At 40.7% G+C, this 25,053-nt stretch overlaps 1 protein-coding gene across 6 annotated transcripts in view; it reads right to left on the bottom strand.

Moving 5' to 3' along the window:
* The window catches only part of LYST (lysosomal trafficking regulator), a 295,950-nt gene that overhangs the window by 183,734 nt on the left and 87,163 nt on the right, over positions 1 to 25,053 (bottom strand). For all 6 annotated transcript variants that reach the window (XM_033936373.1, XM_033936368.1, XM_033936370.1 and 3 more), the window contains exons 7-13: positions 17,736 to 17,889; positions 12,647 to 12,873; positions 9,595 to 9,661; positions 8,723 to 8,832; positions 6,476 to 6,887; positions 3,946 to 4,084; positions 282 to 455 (exon numbers count right to left, since the gene is read on the bottom strand). In XM_033936373.1, coding sequence (XP_033792264.1) covers positions 282 to 455; positions 3,946 to 4,084; positions 6,476 to 6,887; positions 8,723 to 8,832; positions 9,595 to 9,661; positions 12,647 to 12,873; positions 17,736 to 17,889 — 1,283 coding nt within the window. The remainder of the gene's footprint in view (positions 1 to 281; positions 456 to 3,945; positions 4,085 to 6,475; positions 6,888 to 8,722; positions 8,833 to 9,594; positions 9,662 to 12,646; positions 12,874 to 17,735; positions 17,890 to 25,053) is intronic.

The raw sequence follows: 25,053 nt of genomic DNA, 5'->3' as shown, positions 1-25,053 counted from the left end.
ATAAATAATGCTTTGTAGCTGGTTTAGTACATTGGCTTCCCTAGTAAGAGTAGGGTGAACTGAGTTATACCTTTACAGTAAACTGGTAGTAAAAGGTGCATTTTACCAATATTACTGTATTATGGACCTAATGCATTCTTGTATTGTATTTGCTGTAATTCATCTTAGGTTGAACCCTGTTCAAGGACAGCAATCTATAAACGCAACATAACATTTTAGCAGAAGAAATTATGTTAACTGGTCACTATACATAATGAAGAATACCCCTAAGTGCACAGTACCTTTGACCGGAGATCCATATCGAGAGATTTCCATGGATACTTTTCTTTCCTTCTGGTTCTTGTAAATATGTTAATGCTAAATGTTGCCATTTGCCAGGAAGAAAAATATTCTCGTGGGATTTGGCTTGGGCTAGAACCCCAGCTTTCATCTCATCATTTGGATCTATGCATAATCTATGGAAACACAAGTTAAAAGAAAATAGTTGTTTGTTATACATAAACATGTTCTTTTTTAAAAAAAATTCTTTATTCATTTTTAAAACTTCAATTGTGCACATAACATGTTCAATAACCAGCAGTAATAGGAAACAAACAAATGGGCAACATGGCCCATGAATTTCTTTCCAACATCTCTTTATGTATGGGTGAGTATGGGTATAAACATTTGAATATGAGTATGTATTTATGTGGATGTATCTGTGCTGTCTCTGTGTTTCTCTCGGACCTGAAGGAGAAACAAGAGGGGTGATCTAAATGGCACAAATCAGAAACATTCTGTTGGTTTGGAAAAAATATTTGAATAAAATTGAATGTGATTTGATGTCACTGTCAGATTTCAAATAATGCATTTTACATTTGAACCCCAATGTTCCACTGTACAAAAGCCACTGAGAGGCTATATACATCAACCAGTAGCCAACTACACAGTTTAGTCACCGTCCTACACAGCAACTACTAAGAAAGGAATAGGGTTCACAGTTAACAGTGTCACAGCAACATTTCCAACACACATATCAGAACCACTCAGAGCTAGTTCTACAGGAATAGGAATCTGGGAGCAGGAATAGGATGTGGCAGAGGGGGTTGCTTGTGTGTGTGATTTGTATTTTAAATCACTGTTCTTCAACCGCAAGTCCGTGGACCGGTGCCAGTCCACAGGGCCGGCACATCCATCGGGCAGAAGACAGTGTTCTTCAGCCGCCGGTCCACAGTGTGATCAATGTCGCGTCTTCGGACCGGCTCCCTAAGTGTTGCAGTGCACAAAGCCGTGGGAAAAGGCTCCTACACGTGTCCTGCGCCTGAACCGGAAGCCTTCTCTCTGACGTCACAACATCAGAGGGAAGGCTTCCAGATGAGGTGCGGGATGCGCGCGAGGAGCCACTGCCCACAGCTTTGTGCAATGCAGCACTCAGGGAGCCGGCCCAAAGATGCCATGTTGATCGCACTGTGGTCCAGGCCAAAGATAACACCGGGGGGCAGGCCAAAAGGCAAGGCACATGAAGAGAGAGAGACAAAAACGGTAGGGGAAATGCTTTTATATTTTTATTTAGTGATTGATTTGTCTGTTCAGGAAGAAATGCATTTGTTTCTTTTCCTCTGGGGTTGTACTGCTTGCAGATTCTTGCATCTTAGGGTTTGTTTGTAAATATTAGTACTTTTAGTTTTTGGTCCTGCATTTGCATGGGGGTTATCTGTTTTCTGGTAGGAATGAATGCTGAAAAGCATACAGTGTGCTTTATGTGTTGTTAATACGATTATATTGTGTGTGTGTGTATATATATAAAAAATGAATGGAAAAAATGGTGTTACAAATAGTACTATTATGGGGGCGGGGTCTGGGGCGGAGATTGAGTGGAGATGGGCGGGGGTCTGACCCATGAATTAGCCCAGTGTTCAACTGCTGGTAAACAAAATAATTATTTTTATTTCCGCAGATCCATAGGTGTCAAAAGAACACTGTTTTAGATTACTTAGCTTTTCTAAGTTGGAGATCAAGCTGTTATATTTAGTGCACAACAAATTAGTTCCCTGCCCAAGTATTTGTTTATTAGAGAATTTGATATACCACCTTTTAATAATAAAACACCAAGGCAATTTACAATTAAATATAAAGTGAGCCCACAGTCTAAAAGCTACACAATACATTCTGTTACTTTTAAATAAGAGTACATGTTCCTCTACTTCTGGTGTCCAAACATTGGCTCCCTATTGCCTTCAGAATTCCAATGCTCACTTTTTCAGTATAGCCTTATTTTTCTGATTATTTTAGGCAATTATCAGCAATAGCCCACCATGATAAAGAGATCCAATAAACACTGAAAAAAAATAATAAACTACCGTATATCTTTGATTCTAAGATGCCTATTTTTACTCATTTTAATGCATGTGAAAAGTAGGTCTTATAATCTTATATATCTTATAATCGATGACAAAAATTACAAATCAACTGAGTTTTACACATAGCATGAAAAAATGTTCTGTTGTCACTATACCAAATGGTAGGGGGTATTTGCTTAAGTCTTATTGGTATGCAGACATGAGGTTACATGTAAACTATGGGGATTCTACTACTAGCCTGACCTATCCTGGGTCTATATTCCCGGAGTTTGTAGTGGTACTCTGAGACTTGAACTGCAAATGTCATGATATATTTGCATGTTTTATATTTTAAGCATAACAATGAATGTAAAGACCCTTAAAATGTCTACAAGAAGAGTATATTATGATGCAACAATGAAAAGAAAAGTAATTTTATATGCTGAACAGAACTGAAACTAGGTTGGAGACAAAAAATTCACTATTAGTGAAGCAAATATTTGCCAATGGCCAAAATGTCAAAACTAAATTTTTAAATGTAAAGCTACAAGAAAGTGCCTCATGGGTCCCCCCCAAAGTTGATGAAGTGGTTTTATGGTTCACAACTGATGCACAATCCAAAGGTCTACCAGTTCCTTGTCAAAAGATTCATGTTATGGCAATGGAAAATTAGATTAAACAATTGTAAAGTTTCAAGAGTTTGGTGCAATTGATTTATTTGTAAGGAAAGATTTTCATTAAGGGGATGAATGTCAATCTGTCAAAAACTTCCTGCAGATTTGAAGAAAAACTCACAGACTTTCAGAGTTAAATTATCCAATTGCAAATGAATAATGATATAAATCAGTCAAATAGATAATACCATACCATACAATTTCCTACATCCTGCAAATTTCCACAAGGATTCAGTGAGGCTTACAATAAGATTGTTTCAAGTATCCAGCCCAATTTACAGTATGGATCTGGATTCACAATTGGACGGCAATCAGAAAAATGACAGTGAGAAAATTTCTATCTTAAACATTCTTGAAGTGGCTGTATTATCAGGTTTGTCACAGATATAGTAGTAGGCTGTTCCTACTGATAAAATTAAAAGCTAGTCTGTACAATATCATTTAAAACTGAATGCTATATAAAAACAGGCTATTCTTTTTTGCTGTTAAATCAAGGCTCTATATTTGATCAGATTAAATTGCTGGATGGGTCACTCTCTACCACAATTGTGCTGACACCTTCAAACATGCTGTCATTATGCTGCTCCTCAAAATCCCTCACTAGACCCTACTTGACTCTATCTCATCCATGCTACTTGAACGTGCTGTTCACTGCCGTTGTTTTGACTTTCTCTCATCTCAAGCTATCTTTGACCCGCTTCAATCGGGCTTTTGCTTTCTTCATTCTACAGAAACTGCTCTTACTAAAGTCTCCAATGACAGTTGAGGTTTCTCATTTTTAATATGGACTATAGGTGTAAGAGCTCAGCCCTCAGTCTAAGTTTGTATAGGAATGGTAAAATTGAAACTATATATCTGTCATTGTAACATATGGTTTACTGTACACATATCATTTATTCTTAATAAAATAGAAATTGAAATATATAAAAGTATATTTAATCAAATAATCATACCTAAAAATAAAGGCTCCAGTGTTCATATCTGCCCAGACTTGCAACATAAGTGCTTTTGATCCTAAAGAAATAATATGAACACAGCCATCTTCCACAAGTGTATCCCCATAACTATGGAATCCAGCTCTTCTTTCAGCTTCTAGAAAAGTAAACAGACATTGGATGTAATTTTTTTTTAAAAAGATAGTTACAGCTTAAACATAAATGTCACACCAACAGAGCACCAATTCTCAGCCCAGCCCTCATGGCATGCCTTGTCTATCAGATTTTCAGGATATTCAGAATTAATGTGAGTGAGATAGATTTGCATATAATAAAGACAATGCATGCAAAGCTTACATGTGGTAATTCCAAAACTACTGTGAGATGCCCGAGTGCATCCCACAGTAGTGCCTTTTTAACCTGTGGTAAGCACATATTAGTGCCAATGTTTCCTTTAAGCTGTGCAGTTGCCTGGCCATGCAGGCAGCTGTGCAGGCGGCTGTGCAGCCTTTCAGCCCCACCGCGTAGCCGGTAGGATCGGAACTAACACCTTCTGCCGCTACTGCTGCTTTCTTGAAGCAGCAGCAGTAAATTGAAACAGACCGGTAGTGCAACCTTCCCATACTTGCCTGCAGCTGCCAGCTCACACTTTCCGACGTCACTTCTTCCAGGGCAGAGCCAGTAGCCGAGGATATATACGGGAAGGTCCCACAACTGATTTGTTTCAGTTTGCCACTGCTGCTGGATGGAAAAGGGAGGGGGCAATAAGCTATATATAGAAGGAGGAAGACAGAAGCCTTGATGGAAGAGGGGAGACAGGAGGGAGAAGGGGGAAGTGAAAGGGGAGAGAGGAGGCAGATTATATGGAAGGGGGAACAGACAGAGGAGGGAGATACTGATTGAAGGGGAGAGAGAGTATTGAGATGAGGATGCAGACGCTGTCTAGAAGGGGGCAGATGCTGGATGGAAGAGGGGAGAGAAATGAGCAGATATTTGGGGGGGAGACAAAGGAGGGAAATAATGATAGAAGGGGAAAGAAAGGGCATAAATAGGGGGCAAACACTGTATAGAAAGGGGATAGAGAGAAGGCAGAGTTAGTGAAAGACTGGAAATAAGGGGAAGTAAAATAGGTGAGCAAGGGTGAGGGAAAGATACAGAAAGCTGCAGGTAGACTGTAAAAAAGAAGGAACTTGACTAGATAGTAAGAATGAGTTAAATCTGGACACAGAGGTAGAAAACAAATTGAAGAAAGCCGAAAGGAAAAGGAGGAGAGAAAAATTCTGGCATGAGACTTAACACAGAGGAAAGTAGAAATCAGAGAAGTAAATGGCTAGAAAACAAAGGTAGAAAAAATATTTTTATTTTAATTCAGGATAAAGTAGTGTGGTACTCGTCTTTATAAAGATTAATAAATATACGAGGATAATATAATTAAGATATCTTTTCATTTTAATACATTTTTAAACAACTGTCAAAGACCAAAATCTCCTTTCTCAGGTCAGGACAGCTGTTAGCCTCTGAGAGCTAACTGAGAAATGTATTAAGTCCTTTCAATAAAATGACATCTTATTTTCCATTTTTTTAATTTAGATTTGTAATTCTTAATTTCTAATGTACAGTGAGTATAATACCATCAGAGTAATGTAATAGAAAATCTTTTGCTCACATGAACTCGATCTTTAGAGGGAACATTGATTAGTGCTTACCACAGCTTAGTAAAAGGACCCCTAAATTTGAGAAACTTTTGAAGAGATATGAAGACTTGACTGGAAAGCTCTTCTTACCATCTCAACTACTGTAATGCTCTTTTAGAGGGTCTGCCAGTTTCATCTCTCAAAGGCTTATAGCTTATAAATACAAAGCACAATTATTAAATTGATCTTCATGCAAAAAGGTGAGATTGTGTTAGCCCACTTTTATTTGAACAGCATTGGCTTTCCATGATTGCATGAATTAAATTTAAAATTCTCCTGTTGATGTTGACTGGTTTGCCATTATTCCCCTGCTGTCCCTCATGTAGAAATCTTCTATCAGAACCCATTGTTTCCTGCATCAGGCTAAATAGGACTTGCTGCTCAGTCTTCCTCTGTATTGTCCCTTCTTTCTGGAAACTTCCCCCCCTGGATTTGTGTTCTGAAAGTAACTATCAAAAATTCAAAAGGAAACTTAGACAAGACTTTGCACTGCATTTTTTGTGGAGACAACAGGTAGGCCAGTCGCTACTCTTCTGTGGCCACAACACTGTTCTTCTCCTTTGCATACTGGTTTCTTTCACTTTTTGGAGGGGATGTAAGTGTTATGATTTCATCTTCTTTTTCTCCTTTTCTTCTGCCATATCTATTTCTTTTGTAAACCGCTATGATGTTCATAACAATTTGCAGTATACCAAATAAAAGATGAAGCGGAAAAGATGGAATAAGGATCATAATTAACAATGTAGCTTAAATTCCATATCTTTCCATCAGTGAGTCAGCAATATACACAAATGTTTTATATCATTTAGATCCCTTATAAATTGTTTTTGACAAAGAAAACTATAAATTTATACCTGCGTCACTAACACTGCTTTCTCTGAAGACCGATTTGTTTCTCTTTTTCTTTCCTTTCTCTGCAGAGCTTCCTGTTTCAATATTATACTCCATGTTATACCACAGGGAAACACTGAAACCCTCGGACATGTGAGGCCAACAGTTTTGCCCAACTAAAGGCAAGTGTATAGGAGCAATGTGCCAAGAGGAAAGCAGGTGTTGAGCCTGACCATTGCTGTCTGCTTCCTTCTTGCTCCGTGAATATTTTGTTCTTCTCAACATCCCTATTGCCTTCATGCTGAGCATACTGACAGATTTTTGTGAAGCATGGATGCTGCCCAGGGTTTGCTGCACAGGAAAGGTGAGGTACTGTAATGGGCTCATATCAATATTAGTTTCCACAATTTTCAAAATTCCTTCAAGCAGTATATCCTAGAAGTATATACAAAAGGTGAAAAGAATTAAATTCTGGAATATTAATTCTTGTGGTCCAAAGTTATGTCAGTAAAACAATAACATTATACAGTATATAAACAATTTTGTTGTTATGCTTTGTTTTTGACGATACCAAAGTTAGAACTCATTAAATAAGCTAGACTGTTCAAACTGCATTAAACAAATTGATCCATCAATGAACTAAGAAAACCTTAGCTTTTATAAATTTTAATTTAATTACACAGACATGGTAATAAGGGGGGGGGGGTTAACTTCTTGCCCAGTTAATTTCTCAAAAACAGGCCCAACATGGGTCATAGCACTACAGGTTTCAACAGGATGCCTAGTTCATACCGATGCAGAAGTTAAGGTGCTCTTTGAGGTCTACTTTGCTCATTTATATGCATGACTACTCAATGAGGGCTTACAGTCTAAAAAAAAAAGTGGCTGTCTTTCCCTTAGTTAAAAATGAGAAAAGTGACTTGAACGACTTAAATAATTATTGTTCAATCTCATCTCTGGAAATTTTACCTAAATCAGCTTCAAAATTATCTAGATCAGGGGTGTCCAGCTTGCGGCCCCATGAAGTATTTTGTGCGGCCCCAGTCGAGGGCAATGCAGTGTTTACCTCTGCTGCCCCCGGGTGTTTACCATCTTGCTGCAGCGTTTGTGCGGCCCCAGAAAATTTTTTTGCAGCCAATGCGGCCCAGGGAAACCAAAAGGTTGGACACCTCTGATCTAGATACAAATAACTGTTTGGGTATGTTTCAGTTTGGCTTTAGTACTTGATTCTATACTTGCAGGATTTGATAGTGGTAGTGAGGGGTTTTTCATTGTAACATTAGACATCTCTGCAGATTTTGATACCATTGACCATGGTGGTATAAAATGGAGCACCAGAGCTGTCAATTACCCAGATGATTATTGAACCTACAGCACTGACTGATAGAACCAGGGACCACAAATATAAGTTCAAAACCAGGATAGGCTAAAATGTCTCCTTCCTGGAACTAGCTAACTTGGCAGTTTTGCAATCCTGTCAAGGAAACGGATATGTAAGTCATACTATAAAGTACTGTACAGTCACCATTCCCGCAAATTGTAATTCGCAAACTGAGTTTTGACTCGATTTGCGAGTGCCCACCCCCACCCCGTGATCTGGCATCCCCCCGCCCCCCGGCGATCCGGCATCCCCCGCCGAGCGCCCAAACACCATCCCTTACCCCGATTTGGCACCAGCACCAATGCACAGGACATGCTGGTACTGATGCTCGACTATCCTCCCTCTTGGCTGGGCCTTGAGCATCTGCGCATGCTCAAGGCCTTCTGGTTTTCGCTTTCTCCGAGATTCTAAGAGATCTCCAAGAATCTCGGAGAGAGCGAGAACCAGAAGGCCCAGCCAAGAGGGAGGATCTTCGGGAACCGGCATGTCCTGTCCTGTGCGTTGGTGCCGGTGCCAAATCGGGATAAGAGATGGTGTTTGGGTGGGTGTGGGATGCTGGATCGGGTGGGAGGGGGCGCAAAATGCGAGCGGAGGGAGCAATGCCAGTTCGAGGGGTGATGCTGGTTCTTGGGGGGGGGTTTGCTGGCGGGGGGGTGATGCCAGTTCTCAAGGGAGGGGGTGGAGCACCGCCAGTGGTCTTGAGTGTGGGGGGTAAGGTGAAGCAGCACCAGTGGCCTTAGGGGGGGAACGAATCAAGTGAGTTTCCATTCATTCCTATGGGAAAACTCACTTTGATATACGAGTAATTTGGTTTACGAGCATGCTTCTGGAACAAATTATGCTCGTAAACCAAGGTTCCACTGTACTTTAAATTGTTTTCCATACTCACTGTAGGTGGCATTTTTTCCAAAAATATTCTCATGAGAAGGACCAGCTCTTCTGAATATGTTCTTGATCCCATTAAAGATACCAACAACTTTGTTAAAACTATCTGGCACTCTAAATTGGAGGGAAAAAAGTTGTTATAGTATAAAAGTTAACATTAATAAATGTTACTTTGCATTATAAATTCCAACTGCAATATAGGGCTCTTTTTCCAAAGGCACGCTAGGGCCTTAACGCGCGGAATAGCGCGTGCTTAAATGCCGCGTGCACTAGCCGCTACCACCTCCTTTTGAGCAGGCAGTAGATTTTTGGCTAGCACACGCTATAGCGCATGCTAATCCGGTGCGTGCGGTAAAACTCGTAGCACACCTTCATAAAAGGAGCCCATAGTAACTTTCAGAACAGTTACAGGCAGTCCCTGGGTTAAGAGCCAGTTACATTTTTAAAGCTGTATATATTCTACCATGATTTTTTTTTTTTTTAATTCTTTATTCATTTTCAATATTTTCAATAAGTGCAATACAAATTAAATACATTTTATATTTAAGACATCACTTAATACTCTTTCAAGAAACAAATCAATCTATATCCCTCCCCCCACCCTGTCCTATAACTATTATAAATTTTTAATTTAATAATCAAATCTTCAAAAAGCTCATTATGATATACATTTCATATCCATAAGAGATAATAAGCACTAATAAATAAACCCATACATTAATTTTACAAGAATTCAGAGAATCATTTAAAAATAAATCCACCCTCCCTCCCCCTGGATGTGCACATATCAATAAAAATCAAATCTACAATAGATCAACAAAAGACCAATCTACCATGATTAAAATATGCTACATAATGTAGAAAATTCAAACCAACCTTGGAAAATCGGGTCTGTCTGCATCAAAATATTTTGAAACCCTCCCAATATAATTTTCACAGCTCCCTGTATAACAAAGGAAACACAGAAAAGAATCATTAGTTTAAACATTATTGCAGAAAAATTTCCAATATAATAAATTGAGTGAAAAGTATTAACTTTTGACTATAAATATTCAAAGAGTACTAATTAAACAGTAACATACAAGGATGCTTAGCCATATTCAGCACTAGGGGGCCTTTTCCTAAAGTACAGTACAGTTTTGCAGTTAGTTTACGGCAAATGCTAAAACTGCCATGTAGTAACTGCAAAGCTTCTACAATAACTGCTGGGGATGTTCCCAATATCTATCCATGCAGTACAGCAAATGAAATATCTTTCTCCTCTGTTAACAGGAATGACAGAGGGAATAAAGGTACTAGTTGCATCTGTTTGTGACTGAAGTGTGACAGAATCCATGTGTGTGTGTATATTTTTGTGCGTCTTTGTTTGAGACAGTTTCATAAATAAAACTTCCCTTTTAAACTTTGGGCTAGAGTGGAGAAGTTCACTGGTACTAGTAAGACCCCTGCCACTAATAATAGTACAGTATCAAGATTGAATGAATATTTAATTACCATATTTATATGGCATTTTTTACAAAGCAGCTTACAATAAAACACATATAAATAAAACACCAAGTACAAATACATAAAATCAAAATACACCAGCATCCCCCCTTTCCTTCAAAGTTTTTACACTTTCCACAAAAGACAACACCTGTGATACTATGGATACAAGTCAACAGATCTGTTGCATCCTGTGTTTTACAATAAAGAGACTTAGAGACTTTCCTGTATGCCCATGTCTCCGTTTGAAGAATATTCGGATGCAAAACTATGAAATATGTAAGACTCTTGGTCACATTGCCCCAAAAGAAAAATATCAAGCGTTAATACTGAATGGCATTCTTGTGGTTTTGCAAACCATAACATAAAGGGCACAACCAATCATCTAGCACAGTGGTCTCAAACTCAAACCCTTTGCTGGGCCACATTTTGGATTTGTAGGTACTTGGAGGGCCTCAAAAAAATAGTTAATATCTTATTAAAGAGTTTGAGACCACTGAGTTAAGGGGAACGGTTAATCAGCTGGCTGGGTTGGAGGGCAGAGGGGAGAACAGGACAATCAAGTCATTGTGACATCACTGATGAGGTTGGCTCTTATTGGTGGAATGAGTCATTATGACATCACAATCTCAGCTCTGCTTCCCAAAAACAAACAGGATGTCATGGTTACAGTTAAGCCAGTGGTCTCAAGCTCAAACCCTTTGCAGGCCACATTTTGGATTTGTAGGTACTTGGAGGGCCTCAGAAAAAATAGTTAATGTCTTATTAAAGAAATAACAATTTTGTATGAGATAAAACTCTTTATAGTTTATAAATATTTCCTTTTGGCTAAGTCTTAATAATAATATTGTAATTTATAGCTAAAGAGACAGACGATCAAGAAACTGTTTTATTTTACTTTTGTAATTATGATAAACATACCGAGGGCCGCAAAATAGGACCTGGCGGGCCGCATGTGTCTCCCGGGCTGCACATTTGAGACCACTGATCTAGCACAATGTTATCAAAATGTTGGCAACATTGCTGTTATCAGAATGATATAACAGGCATCTGACCTGATTTCAACAGTCAAGGCAACACTATGTCACTGATCTTCATTGAAATGTCATACAGTGTTTATAGCCCAACTACTACTACTAATACTATTTAAAACTTCTATAATAGTGCTGAAGGGTGTACACAGTGCTGTACATTTTGACATTAAATAGACAGTCCCTGGTCAGAAGAGCTTCAACCTAACTTGGACAGACAGACATGACAGAGGGGTTGGGGATGCAAAACGCATCCCAAGGAGGAGAGTTAGGAGTTGAAAGCAGTCTCAAAGAGGTGAGCTTTTAACTTGGACTTGAAGCAGACTCGTCTTATCATGAAGGTCATAAGTCAAGCACTGCAATTAACTTCCCTTGGGTAATGAACAGGTGCACTAATTGTGAGTCATAGGGAACCTTGTGTCTTTGTTCTAAGACTTGATTAGTTCAGTATAGTATTTTAAAGAACTGATATTTTACTTTTATTTAGCAATATACTAAGGGCTCCTTTTACAAAGCCGCGCTAGCCAAAAATCTACCGCCTGCTCAAAAGGAGGCGGTAGCGGCTAGCGCGCGCTATTCCGCGTGTTAAGGCCCTAGCGCGGCTTTGTAAAAGAAGCCCTAAAAGTTCATAGCCTAGGTATTTCTGTGTTTATTCATTTGTTTGCAGATTATTCTTGTGAATAGTGCTTTGTTCATGTAAATTAAATTGTCTGTCATTTCTATAAGCTACATGTTTTACGTACTTATATTAAGAGACTAAACTCAGCTCATTACAAGACATGAATAAATAATAAACTTCCTGAGTACATAATATAACTTCTTATATGTCTCGGTGAATTACTGGCACTCCTGTGCACAAAGTGAAGGGAAATTTTCAGCCTTGGGAATTTACCCAGTTAGCTATTAAATTACCAGGGGATATTAATTTGAAAACAGTCCTAATAATATTTTCACCCTACCTATATCCTTTCAGAAGCATCAAACAAAGCTAAATATATTATTTTGCTTGTTCATTTATGAATCTTTTCACACATAAAGCTTTGTAAAATTATCTTTCATTCACAATGCCCATAAGTCACATTCTTTAGGGCAATACACCCTAACCATCTCTGCTTTGTATTGAAGACAATGGAGTGAAAAAAGACTTACCTAGGCTACCGTGGTTCTCAGCCCATTACTGCAAAGCTGATGAATTACCCAGTTCCAGGAGAATCACCAGGGCTTACAGTAGGACTGGGGGAAGCCTGCAACTGGTCCAGTAGAGGGTGTGGGAGGGCATGGACTTGAATATAAACAAAGACCCTCATTTGGGGGCCAATGTTTTGGCCAAAACATCTCTGCTTATATTCAAGTATATATGATGATATATCATTCTAACAAAAACTGATTCACCAATCTCTACAAATACAAACCTGATGGATGAGTAGAGTAGTATTTTTTTCTTTGCTCTGTATAATTCTGAGAAAACCATGGAAGACATGGGAGAGTAAATCTAGGCTTGCATGACCAGCTGACAACAAGTGGAGCAGCAAAGTGCAAACTTCTGGATAAGTTAATTCTCCTGCAGTGATATTTTCCATAAGATTACCAGGATAATTAAAAGGTTTATGATCTCCTGCATCAGCTTTTATATCTGCTCCTGTAGATTAAGAACATAACAGTTTCAGAATAACTACAAGATGAATTACACGTTTGATATGCAACCCTCTGTATGCAACTTTTGAAACCTCATACCCCTGCTAGTTCAACTTCTTATACACTGATAACCATGAAGGGATCTAACTATATAAATATGTTCTCCAAAATCCTTTTGCATATGTTTCATGTTGTGGCATATCAGATGTGTACAAAAAGGATGTTAGACAATAAGGACCATTTGACCCACAAAGTCTTTCCATTGTCTATGTTACTTTAGCTTTGATCTTATCACTATTCTCTGCATTTTGAGAGATCTCTCAGCTTTCAGCCATACAAGCTTTACTGCTTTCAAGACATCAGTTTCAATGTAATCTTGCTCATTGTCTGGTGAAAATGACCAATCTAGGCATCTATTTGGGGGTCTTGGGAAAAAAAAAAAAAAAAAAAAAAGCTACCAGTGCTTCAAGTTTAAATCAAAAAAGAAATTTAGGCCTTACAGAACATAAGTTTAGTTTGTTTATTTTGGGTTTTTTTTTTTAAAGAAATAAATTGATATTAGACTTCAAATGAGATGGAATATAAGTTTGGACTTGTTTTGCTAAATTGATGTATTCGTTGGAAGCAAATAATTGTGATAGTGAAGGATGTGCAGAGGTACAAGAATCTCTGCACTCTTTAGGCATCTTTCACTTGGTGATGGTAGATGAGCGGAGGAAATGCTGGACAAAGTTAAAGTAACATTTTATATGGCTGACCCAGTTTCTATCCGCTATTTATAAAAATGTAAACATAGGATAACACCTTTGCTGACAAGCTTAATGAATTCTTCTTTGATGCAAGGTATTTTACCTAACATTCGAAGCAAGCAATTGTTCAGTCTACTTTCAAATGTGAAAATGGGGAATTGAGGGGCTTTTGCCTTATCATCCTGTCTCATTATTGCCATTTGTGAGCAATTACTTGACTATATGGAGTCTTCAGGAGCATTGCTGCTCAATAGTCTGGATTCAAAAGCATTATGGTGATGAAACAGTTCTGGTCTCCTAGATCAATGATATGAGTTATAGCTTTGATAAAGGAAATGACGATGTCCTTTTGATCTAGTTATTTATTTATTATTCTTGATATCCCACCCTTTTGTTAAGTCAGAGTGGTTTATGAGTCAACACAGACAAAAACCAGTCAATAAAACTGCCAACTGAAATGAAAGTGTGAATATGACAACCAAACATTAAATCAAACCAACAAACATAACAAAATCACAGGGCATACAAAATAAAATTGTGAAACAAACAGTTAATGTGACAGGTTTGCTCATACAGTATCTACAAGAATGCCTACACACTAGATTAGGTTTCTAAAACACTAGTGAGAAAAATGAGTTTTTAGATTTTGTTTGAATGTATTTAGATGATGTTTTAGACATACATGTTATGGGAGCAAATTCCACATAGCAGGTTCCTGGTAGAAAAAAAAAAGCAGCTTCATAGCTGGAGTCCAAAAGTACCCTAGACCAGTGTTTTTCAACCTTTTTACACCCGTGGACCGGCAGAAATAAAAGAATTATTTTGTGGACCGGCACACTACTAGGACTAAAATTTAAAAACCCCGTTTCCGCCCCATCTCCGTGAGCTCGGTCACCTCAGTACCTATAGAAAAATAGACAAATATAGTACAAAATATAGACAGCAGATATAAATTCTCAAAACTGGCACGTTTTGATCACTAAATTGAAAATAAAATCATTTTTCCTATCTTTGCTGTCTGGTGATTTCATGAGTCTCTGATTGCGTTTCCTTCTGTCTGTGTATTCTTTCATTTCTTTCTTTCTGCACTCAGGCCCAAAAATTGTCCCTTTCTATTCCCTCGCTCTTTCCTTCCAATGTCTTTAGTGCCCCCAGTGCTTCCTTCCCAAGTCCTTATTGTCCCTTCCTATGTCCTTAGTGCCCTCAGTGCCTCAATCCCATGTCTTTAGTGCCCCTTCCTATGTCTTTAGTGCTCCCAGTGCTTCCTTCCCATGTCTTTAGTGCCCCCAGTGCTTCCTTCCCATGTCTTTAGTGCCCCCAGTGCCTCCTTCCTATGTCCCTCTCACTGCCTTCCACACTTTGTCCCACTCCCACCCCCGAAGCCAGCCTGTCTGTCTGTCTACCTCTCTCCCTCCCTCCCTGGCCAAAGCCAGCCTGCTTGCCTGACTACCTCCTTCCCTCCTTGCCGGCAAAAAAAAAGCCTCCCTCCTTCCTTTCCCCTGCTCTTACCGCCCTGCTGCTGCTAAACCCGACAGGAAATCTTTCTGACGTCAATTCTGACGTCGGAGAGGACGTTCTGGGCCAGCCAGGCAGCGATTGGCTGGCCCAGAACGTCCTCTCCGACGTCAGAATTGACGTCGGAAAGAAGATTTCCTGTTGGGTTTAGCAGCAGCAGCAGCAATCTTGCTGGCCCTCTGTGGACCGGCAGAAATTTCCTGTGGACCGGCATTGGTCCGCGACCGGCGGTTGAAGAATAGTGCCCTAGACAATAGAGGTATGTAGTAGACTTTGCTGCAGCCTTTGACATCATCAACTGTCAGTTATTGTAACGAAAGTTAATAGATTTGGGGTTTCTTCTTTTTCAATCTCATAGATCTTAAAAAGAGTCCACTTGTGACAGTGTGAAGTTCCTGTCACTGGCCAGCAGAGGGAGTCAGAGGTGGAAGGAGAAGGTAGTCTGCATAAGATCCTGCAAAGGCCCCTGGGAGCTGTCCACTCACCCTGAGTGAGGTAGTTGCTGAAAAGGACAGTTCCAGAGCAAAGAGCTGAGAAACAAAAGGAGCTCCTCTGGGAGCCAGGTGACCCTTGAGGGGAGGAATGCTCACCAAGCCTAACCCTTGGTAAGCCTTTAGTTTGGCCTGTCCAGTAGAGCTTGGAGTCCAGGGAAGACTCAAGCTTGATGACCATCAAGAGGGCCTGTGGTAAATGTGCGAGTGACCTGGAGAGTGAGTGACTGGGAGAGTCCTCATAGAGAGAGACTGAGTGTCTGGAAGGAATCTTCAGGGAGAGTCCTCAGGGCATGAGTCCGGGAGAAGACGACTGAGTGACTGGGAGATTCCTCAGGGCATGTGTCCATGAAAAGACAACTGAGGGACTGGGAGAGTCCTCAGGACATGAGTCCGGGAAAAGATGAATGAGTGACTTGGAATGAGTCTGGAAGAAAGAGTAGCCGGAGGGCCTAGTAGAGCTTGGAGTTTAGGAGGGGCTCAAGCTTGATGACCAGTGGAGGGACCAGTGAAGAGTGTCCAGGACCCATGAGGACCCAAAAGGCCAGGGATCAGAGGATCAGTGGTGGCCCCACAAGTAGCAAGAAGAGTTTGAGGTCCTAGGCTGATGGAGACTAATGAGTGACCAGCAGAAGGACCAGCATAGCCGGTGGCAACCAGCGGAGAGGCCGGTAATGGTACCAGGAGCTGTCAGAAGACCCAGAGGAAGCAGCCTGTATACCCAGAGAATGGACCAGCAGAGAGAAACAACTCTGATACCAGGTCCTCAGCTGCTCTTCTGCAGATCAGAGGGCGTCTTTCGGCCTTTCTGGAGGAATGGATGGTTATCACCTCCGATATTCTTCAGGATGGCTACAAACTCAAATTTTATCAGCCCCTTTCAGAGCTCTTTCTGGACACCCCGGTGGGAAGCTTCTGTGGACTAAGGTCGCACGCTCAATAGCCAGGCCGTAAGACCAAAGCGGTCTAGATTTTGGAGAGCAATCAGGCCCTGAGGATAGCAGAAAGTCTGAGTCCCTGATCCAGCTGCAGATGAGCCAGGTTGACATACCATGGTCATCTCAGCTAGTCAGGTGCTACGAGAATTACCCGACCTCTGTGTGCCTTGATCTATCTCAGCAGACTGCCTATCAGAGGGAAGACATAAAGGAAGAATGCTGTGCTATGTTTGCTTAAATGCTCTTATTGTGTAGAAAGAACCAATATAGTTTGTAAGAAGAATTTGCCTTTCTTTCTGAGTATAAGGAGGGAGAATTGCGCTTTTGAATTGAGCTGAATAAAAAGTGACTCTGACATTAAGAGCATAGTCTTTTATTGAGTGTCAAGGAAGGTTCTGGAGGGATAGCAGCTGGTGTTATAAGAGGACGGGCCTACTCCACAAAGGGTCAGGGTGCAGTGTAGACAGAGTTCTCTCTTCAGTATAGCGCCTCCTGACTGATGTGACTCCAAAATAGGAACTTGTTGCCCAGACAGTGAAGTGAACCTGGGTATAAATACCACAGTGCCCTCTAGCTGTGACATTACTTTTTTTTTTTAAATTTATTCTGAATGGACCTTTTCATATCAATAATAAAAACAAGTTTTAAAAACCTGATTAGTTTGATGTTGACTTATCTAAAAAATGATGAAAAGCAACATTTTTAAAACACTAAAGACCCCTTTTACAAAGCTGCGGTAAATGCACCAAGCCCATTTAATTCTTATGGGCTTCAGTGGCAGCATCACTAACACGGCTTTGTAAAAAGGGCCCTAAGGTTGCTATATATTGTTTTCTTTAATACAAAATATAGTATTTTACATTTGGAAAATCTACACTTACCCAGCATTATACTACAGCAGTGGCCACTTGAAATTGTCAACAATTGTGATTATCTTGCAGATATGATAGTTTGCACAGCAAATGCTATTGAATTAAATGGCATAAACCGGAAGTTTCCATGAAAACTAGTGACACGGCTGTAGGAGAGTGCAAAATCAGCTTTTTTTTTTCTTTCTTTTTTTATATAAAATGCTGTAAAACTGTTTTTTCAAAGTGCATTATTTGGATTTTCATTTTAGGATAATGGTTTACAGTAGCCAGTGATACAAATGACTATAAAGCATGTAATTACCTTCTGAGATTTCACTGTCTTCAGGGTTACTTTCGCTGTCTGCATCATAGCCACCTTCTTCAACAAAATTCTGAAAGCCACAACTCTGAGATACTTCAGCTTCTTCAGAGAGATCTTCAGAATGAGACACGGACTCTTCCTTCATCTGATGCAGCTGCAAAATAAAGCACAGTTACTTATCATAACAGGTGTTATCCAGGAACAGCAGTCTCAAAGCTTTGCAAAAGCTTAAAGTGACAGTACACTTTAGCACTGTCTGTACCAGGCTACAGTCTACTGAGCTGTTCTGAAATGCAGTCATGCCATAGGTGTCACATGGACTATGGAAGCCATGTGGCTCAGCAATCTGAATATCTACCTGCTGGTTCTGCTGGACCTGGACCACAATGCGGATAGGAAAGTCTTGCTTGTTCAAGAGAAAGGCCCAGGCCTGGACTATGTCTAACAAAGATTTGATGAACTCCAATCATTAGATAGGGAGCAGATAGGGCTTGGGGTAGTTTATAACAATCCTAGAAGCTTCAGCTTCCCAACAGTTCTAGACAGAGTCCTGAGCTCCTTATCTTGATGTGCCTTTACTATCCAAATGTCCAGATAAAGAAGCATGTGCACTCCCAGTCTGCATAAACACCTGGTAAAAACCCTAAGAGCTGATGTGAGGCCAAAAGGCAAAACATTATACTGGAAGTGTTTCCCTACTTGAAATTTTAGATATTTTCTGTAACTTTGATCTTTCTGTATGTGGGTATAAGCATACTTCAAGTCCAAAGAACAAAGCCAATCTTGTTCCTGAATCATGGGAAGTAGGGTGCCTAGAGAAACCATCCTGAACTTTTATTTGGCCAGCTACTTGTTCAGGGCATTAGGTCTAGGATGGGACAAAATCCTCCCATCTTCTTGGATACCAGGAAGTACTTGGTGTAAAATCTCTTTCCTTTTTCTCTTGGTAGAACAGACTCAACCACATTGGCCTGCAAAAGTGAGGAGAGCTCCTGGGAAAGCAATTCCTGGTGCCGAGAGCTTAGCTTTGATGCTTTTGGAGGGCAAGTTGGAGAAGTGCTCACCAAAGAAGAATATAGCCCATCCAAACTATTTTGAGAACTCAATAATCTAAGGTTATAAGGGTCCCCTTTCCTGGAAAAAAATTCAGCCTCTCTCCTACTGGGAGACCAACCAAGATGGCTACTTTTACTGCAGCTAGGAGATGACTGGGACTTTTGAGCCTTCTGCTACCTAGGACGGGTATGAGAGTTCTGGCCTGATTGGAAAAAATGGAGGACCCCTACACTTTTGAGAGTACTATCTGGAAGAGGATGACGCAGAGATAATGGGCTAAGATAGCTACTTGATGGTATTGGTATATTTCTTGATGAGGACAGTGATCTCCTCCATTTTGTAGGCAAAAAGGGTTTCACCCTGCCCAGGAACATCTTGCCAGCTGCTCCTGAACTGCTGATTCTAGGTCCCCCCACCGTACATTACGTTCATCTAATCAAAACCTGCTATCCATTCCCTCTTTAAGACACATTAACACTATGCGCACTAATATCTTCTCTGTTACGGCCCCTACTATCTGGAACTCAACACCAAATTATATAAGAGAAATTTCGTCACTTGATAAATTTAAAAGTAACTTGAAGGCCTTTATTTTTAAAGACGCATTTGGAGTATAACAGTCCCTTTAAGGACGGCAATGGAAACTTGTTCCTTGCCATTTTTTAATCATTTTAACCTATTTTACAAAGTACCAGACTTTTTATTTTCTGTTCCCCTTCCTTTTGTTTTGATCCTTCTCCCTCTCTTTCTCATAATACAAATGTATTTCTACCCTTCTCCATTTTGTATCGGTATGTTAATGTTTGTCTGTGCGTTTGATTGTTGGTAATATTAATTGTAATTTGTTTTTAATTCATGCCCTTTTTATTTTTTGTTTTTATATTATGTAAAACCGCTTTGTATTTTGATAAGGCGGTATATCAAATTTTTAAATAAACCTGAATAAACCTGATCTCGTGTATTCATGTACCTATGGGGAAGGCCTTAGATACCACATCAAAAGTCTCATAGGCTGCCCAAGCCAGGTGCTTTCATCACTCCCACTTACTTGGCTACTAACTTGGGAAGCTTTGCAGCCTTCTCAGGTGGTAGAGTGTCTGCAAATTCTGCACTAAGATCATAAAGTACATGCTCATAAAGAGCTGGCAATAATGTATGTGGGATGCTAGCACAGCATTCTGAAAAACCTTCCTCCCAAAGTGTCTAAGATCTGAACATCTCTCCCCAGGAGTCCCGAGTGAAACCTGGTGCTCCTGACCCTTTTGAGAATGGATTCAATGACAATGGAGGGTATAGCAGTTGTTATCTTCACAAATTAGTGACTTTTGGGACTCTGCCTTAGAGATCTTCTAGCTCTTCCTCAGAAACCCAGAAGCAGTCTGAGAGACTCAAGATAAGTCTTCTGCCTGAGTCCTCACTTGCCTCACATGACTAGTCCTGATGGGCCACTGTAGCTGAAAAGAGTTATCTTATTTCATTAAGTGCCAATTTGCAGAAATGAAATTCTATGTTTTGACATTGTTTCAGATCATTGACTGAACCATATCTACGTTATTCTCTTCTTGGTTGGGCAGAGAACTTTTCAGTACCTCCTCGTAAACAGTATATGAGTGGTAGAACTCTAAAAAGCTTCTGAAAAAGAAACTGGGGAGTTTTCTTGTGTCAAGTTCTATCAGATGACATCACCCACACCCATGTGTGTGAATTATTTGTCCTACTTGTCTTTTGGGGATTACATCAAAGAATTGTTGTCTGGATAGGAACATCTGGAAGAAGAAGGAAAGCAGTGGGCAAAATTAAAAGGAACTTTCTAAGGACAACAGACCATTTTGTAAGGAAAGTAAGTAAAATTAAGAGGAAAAGAAGGCCTCTTTGTTTCTCAAAAATAGTAGCTGAGGAGATTAGGAAAAAGAGGCTAGCTGTCAAACTCCAAAAGATCGCAGAAAGAAGAAGACAAGCAATAATATCTAGAAAACTTAAGAGAGGCTGGTCGAGTAGTCAGGAAAGCAAAGATACAAATGGAAGAAAAAACAGGCGAAATGGTAAAACAGGAGGACAAGACATTTTTTTAGATTTAGTGATAGGAAGAAATGCAAAAGCAGCATTGTGAGACTCGAAGTTGAAGGGAAAAAATATGTAGAAGCTGATAAAGAAGGCTGGAGAAGGGTGGATGTGGTCCTTCTTCAGAAAAGTGAAAGTAAGAAAGAAGTAGGGAACTACAGGCCAGTAAGTCTGACGTCTGTGGTAAATAAATTAATGGAAACACTTTTAAAACAGAGAATAATAACATTTCTGGAATCCAGTAGATTATAGGAACTGAGGCAACATGGATTCACTATAGGCAGGTCCTGTCAGACAAATCTGATCAATTTCTTTGACTGGGTGACCACAGAATTGGATAGAGGGAGTGTACAAGATGTGGTGTATGTAGATTTTAGCAAAGTCTTTGACAGTGTTTCACACAGGCATCTAATAAATAAACTGAGTGTCCTTGGTATGGGCCCCAAAGTGAACTGGGTCAGGAACTGGTTGAGTAGAAGACAACAGAGGGTAGTAGTCGATGGACATCACTCTGAGGAAAGGGATGTTACCAGTGGTATGCCTCAAGGTTCAGTTCTTCAGTATGTTATTTTTAACATTTTTGTAAACGATATTGCTGAAGGGCTTTCAGGTAAGATTTGCCTCTTTGTGGATGATGCCAAAATCTACAATAGACTCCCCTGATGGTATGAATAACATGAGGAAGGACCTAGCAAAGCTTGAAGAATAGCCTGAAATTTGACAGCTAAGATTTAATGATAAAAAATACAGTCATGCATTTGGGCTGCAAAAACCCAAGGGAATGGTACAGTTTAAGGGGTGAATAACTTTTGTGCACAAAAGAGGAGCGGAACTTGGGTGTGATGGTATGCGATGATCTTAATGTTGCCAAACAGGTTGAAAAAGTGATGGCAAAAGCTAGAAGGATGCTAAGGTGCATAAGAAGAGGTATGGCAAGCAGGAAAAAGGAGCCCCTGTATAAGACTCTGGTGAGCTCTCCTTTAGAATATTGTGTACAATTCTGGAGACCGCACCTTCAAAAAGATATAAACAGGAAGGAGTCGGTCCAGAGGAAGGCTACTAAAATGGCCGATGGTCTTCATCATCATAGGGCGTATGGGGAAAGACAAAGACCTCAATACCATAGAAAGGGTGGTAGATGCATGGAACAGTCTCCCAGAAGAGCTGGTGGAGTCAGAGACTGTGTCTGAATTCAAAAGGGCCTGGGATAGGCACATGGGATCTCTTGGAGAGAGAGAAAGATAATTGTCACTGCAGAAATCTCGCACCTCGTCAAGGAAAAGAAAAAAGCATTTATTTCCTACAAACGAACGGAGACTAGGGAAGCTAAACGGCAGTCAGGGAGGCCAAACTTCGAGTGGAAGAGACTCTGGCAAAGAACATGAAGAAAGGGGACAAATCCTTCTTCAGGTATATTAGTGATAGGAAAAAGAACACAGACGCGATAGTACGCCTTAGAAAACCAGATTGGAACTGCGCAGAATCAGATTCCGATAAAGCAGAACTACTGAATGAATACTTCTGCTCGGTCTTCACCTGCGAGGCACCAGGGCACGGTCTGCAGTTGCAGGCAAGGCCCAGCGTGGAAGACCCGTTTCAGAATTTCAAGTTCACACCTGGCGACGTCTACTACGAACTGCCAAGACTCAAGGTGAACAAAGCCATGGGACCGGACAATCTACACCCCAGGGTGCTCAGTGAGCTGCGTGATGTCCTGGCAGAACCGCTATCAGGACTCTTCAATCTCTCCCTAAGTTCGGGGAGAATCCCCATAGACTGGAAAACAGCTAACGTCGTTCCACTGCACAAAAAGGGTTGCAGGGCAGAGGCTGCAAACTACAGACCGGTAAGTCTCACATCAATAGTATGCAAACTCATGGAAACACTAATCAAACGTAAATTAGACACAATCTTGGATGAGGAGAATCTACGGGATCCCAGTCAACACGGATTCACCAAGAGTAGGTCCTGCCAATCCAATCTCATCAACTTCTTTGACTGGGTAACAAAACAGTTAGACTTGGGAGAATCCGTGGACGTCGTATACCTAGACTTCAGCAAAGCTTTTGATAGTGTCCCGCATCGCAGGCTGTTGAGCAAGATGAAATCAATGGGGTTGGGAGAAACACTAACTACATGGGTCAATGACTGGCTGAGTGGCAGACTTCAGAGGGTGGTAGTTAATGGTACCCTCTCTAAAACATCGGAGGTGACCAGTGGAGTTCCGCTGGGCTCAGTCTTGGGCCCGCTCCTTTTCAACATATTCATAGGTGACCTAACTCAGGGGCTTCAAGGTAAGGTAACGTTATTCGCTGACGACGCCAAACTATGCAATATAGTGAGAGATGGAAATTCACCCGATAGTATGACACGGGACCTACATTTGTTGGAGCTTTGGTCCTCGACCTGGCAGCTGGGCTTCAAAGCTAAGAAATGCAAGATCATGCACCTCGGCAGCAGAAATCCGTGCAGAACTTACACCTTGAATAGTGAGACCTTAGCTAGAACTTCAACAGAACGAGACTTGGGAGTGATCATCAGCACAGACATGAAAACTGCTGATCATGTGGAGAAGGCTTCATCTAAGGCAAGACAGTTGTTAGGTTGCATCCGCAGGAGTTTCGTCAGCCGGAAGCCTGAAGTCATAATGCCATTATACAGAACCATAGTGAGGCCTCATTTGGAATACTGTGTGAATTCTGGAGGCCACACTACTGAAAAGATGTGCTGAGAGTAGAGTCGGTGCAACAGATGGCCACCAGGATAGTCTCGGGGCTCAAGGATCTATCGTACGAGGAAAGGCTGAAAAATTTGCGGCTGTACTCACTCGAGGAACGTAGGGAGAGAGGAGACATGATCGAGACGTTTAAGTATATTACCGGCCATATCGAGATGGAAGAAGAGATTCTCTTTCTCAAAGGACCCTCGGCCACAAGAGGGCATCTGCTCAAACTCAGGAGCGGGAAATTTCATGGCGACACCAGGAAATATTTCTTCACCGAAAGAGTGGTTGATCCTTGGAACGAGCTCCCGATGCAGGTGATTGAGGCAAACAGCATGCAAGAATTTAAGAACAAATGGGATGCCCATGTGGGATCCCTTAGAGGGTTAAGCCAAGGGAACCTGTCACCAGGAGTGGGATCCCTAGGATAGTAGACTTGGGGGTGGGTCAGTAGAGTGGGCAGACCTGATGGGCTATGGCCCTTTTCTGCCGTCATCTTCTATGTTTCTATGATGGGCAGACTAGATGGGCCATTTTGCTTTTATCTGCCATCATGTTTCTATGTAATATGTACTGTATACTTTGGAGGAAAGGAGGGTGAGGGGAGATATAATAGAGACATTTAAATATCTATGAGGCATAAATGTGCATGTGGCAAGTCTCTTTCATTTGAAAGGAAACTCCAGAATGAGAGCGCATAGGATCAAGTTAAGCAGTGATAGGCTCAGGAATAATTTAAGGAAATACATTTTACAGAAAGGGTAGTAGATGTGTGGAACAGTCTCCCAGTAGAGGTGGTGGAGACCAAGACTGTGTCTGAATTAAAGAAAGCATGGTACAGGCACATGGCTTCTCTTAGAAAGAGGAGGAGATAGTGGATGCTGCAGAAGGGCACACTGGATGGGCAGACAGAGAAGGAAACTTCTAGATGCCAGATTAGCCAGCCAGATTAGCCACCCATGGCTAGCCCAGATGATACTTGAGGCCCCCACTTACCTTGCCTTCAGAAAACTACTAAAAACTTACCTATTCAGCAAACACAACCCTTAATATTCCGTTCACCCCACATAACACTTACCCCACCCCTGCCCCCTTCCTCCTTCACCAGACCCTCCCTTCCACACTCTCTACTTCCCTTATCTAATTCGACCAAACCTGCAATTTCTGTTACACTGATGTAAATCTTCCCCTCATTGCACAGTTGTAAATCGCTGTAATTTCACTGCTGACTACTGTAAATCGTTGTAATTTATCGTAAATCTGCTTGTTGCTGTAAATCTGCTTCTAATTTTGTTGTAAATCTGCTTGTCAATGCAGATCATTTGCTAATTAATGTAAACCGCCTAGAACTCACTGGGTATGGCGGTATATAAGAATAAAGAATAATAATAATAATAATAATAAAATTCTAGTGGTTGGAACTACAGGGTCTGAGTGAACCCATAAGCATTCAGGCTCAAGGGAATCTCATCACTTTAA

The sequence above is a fragment of the Geotrypetes seraphini genome, chromosome 3 (assembly GCF_902459505.1).
Source record: "Geotrypetes seraphini chromosome 3, aGeoSer1.1, whole genome shotgun sequence".
NCBI classification, from domain to species: domain Eukaryota; kingdom Metazoa; phylum Chordata; class Amphibia; order Gymnophiona; family Dermophiidae; genus Geotrypetes; species Geotrypetes seraphini.
This window is presented reverse-complemented; position numbering and strand designations above follow the sequence as displayed.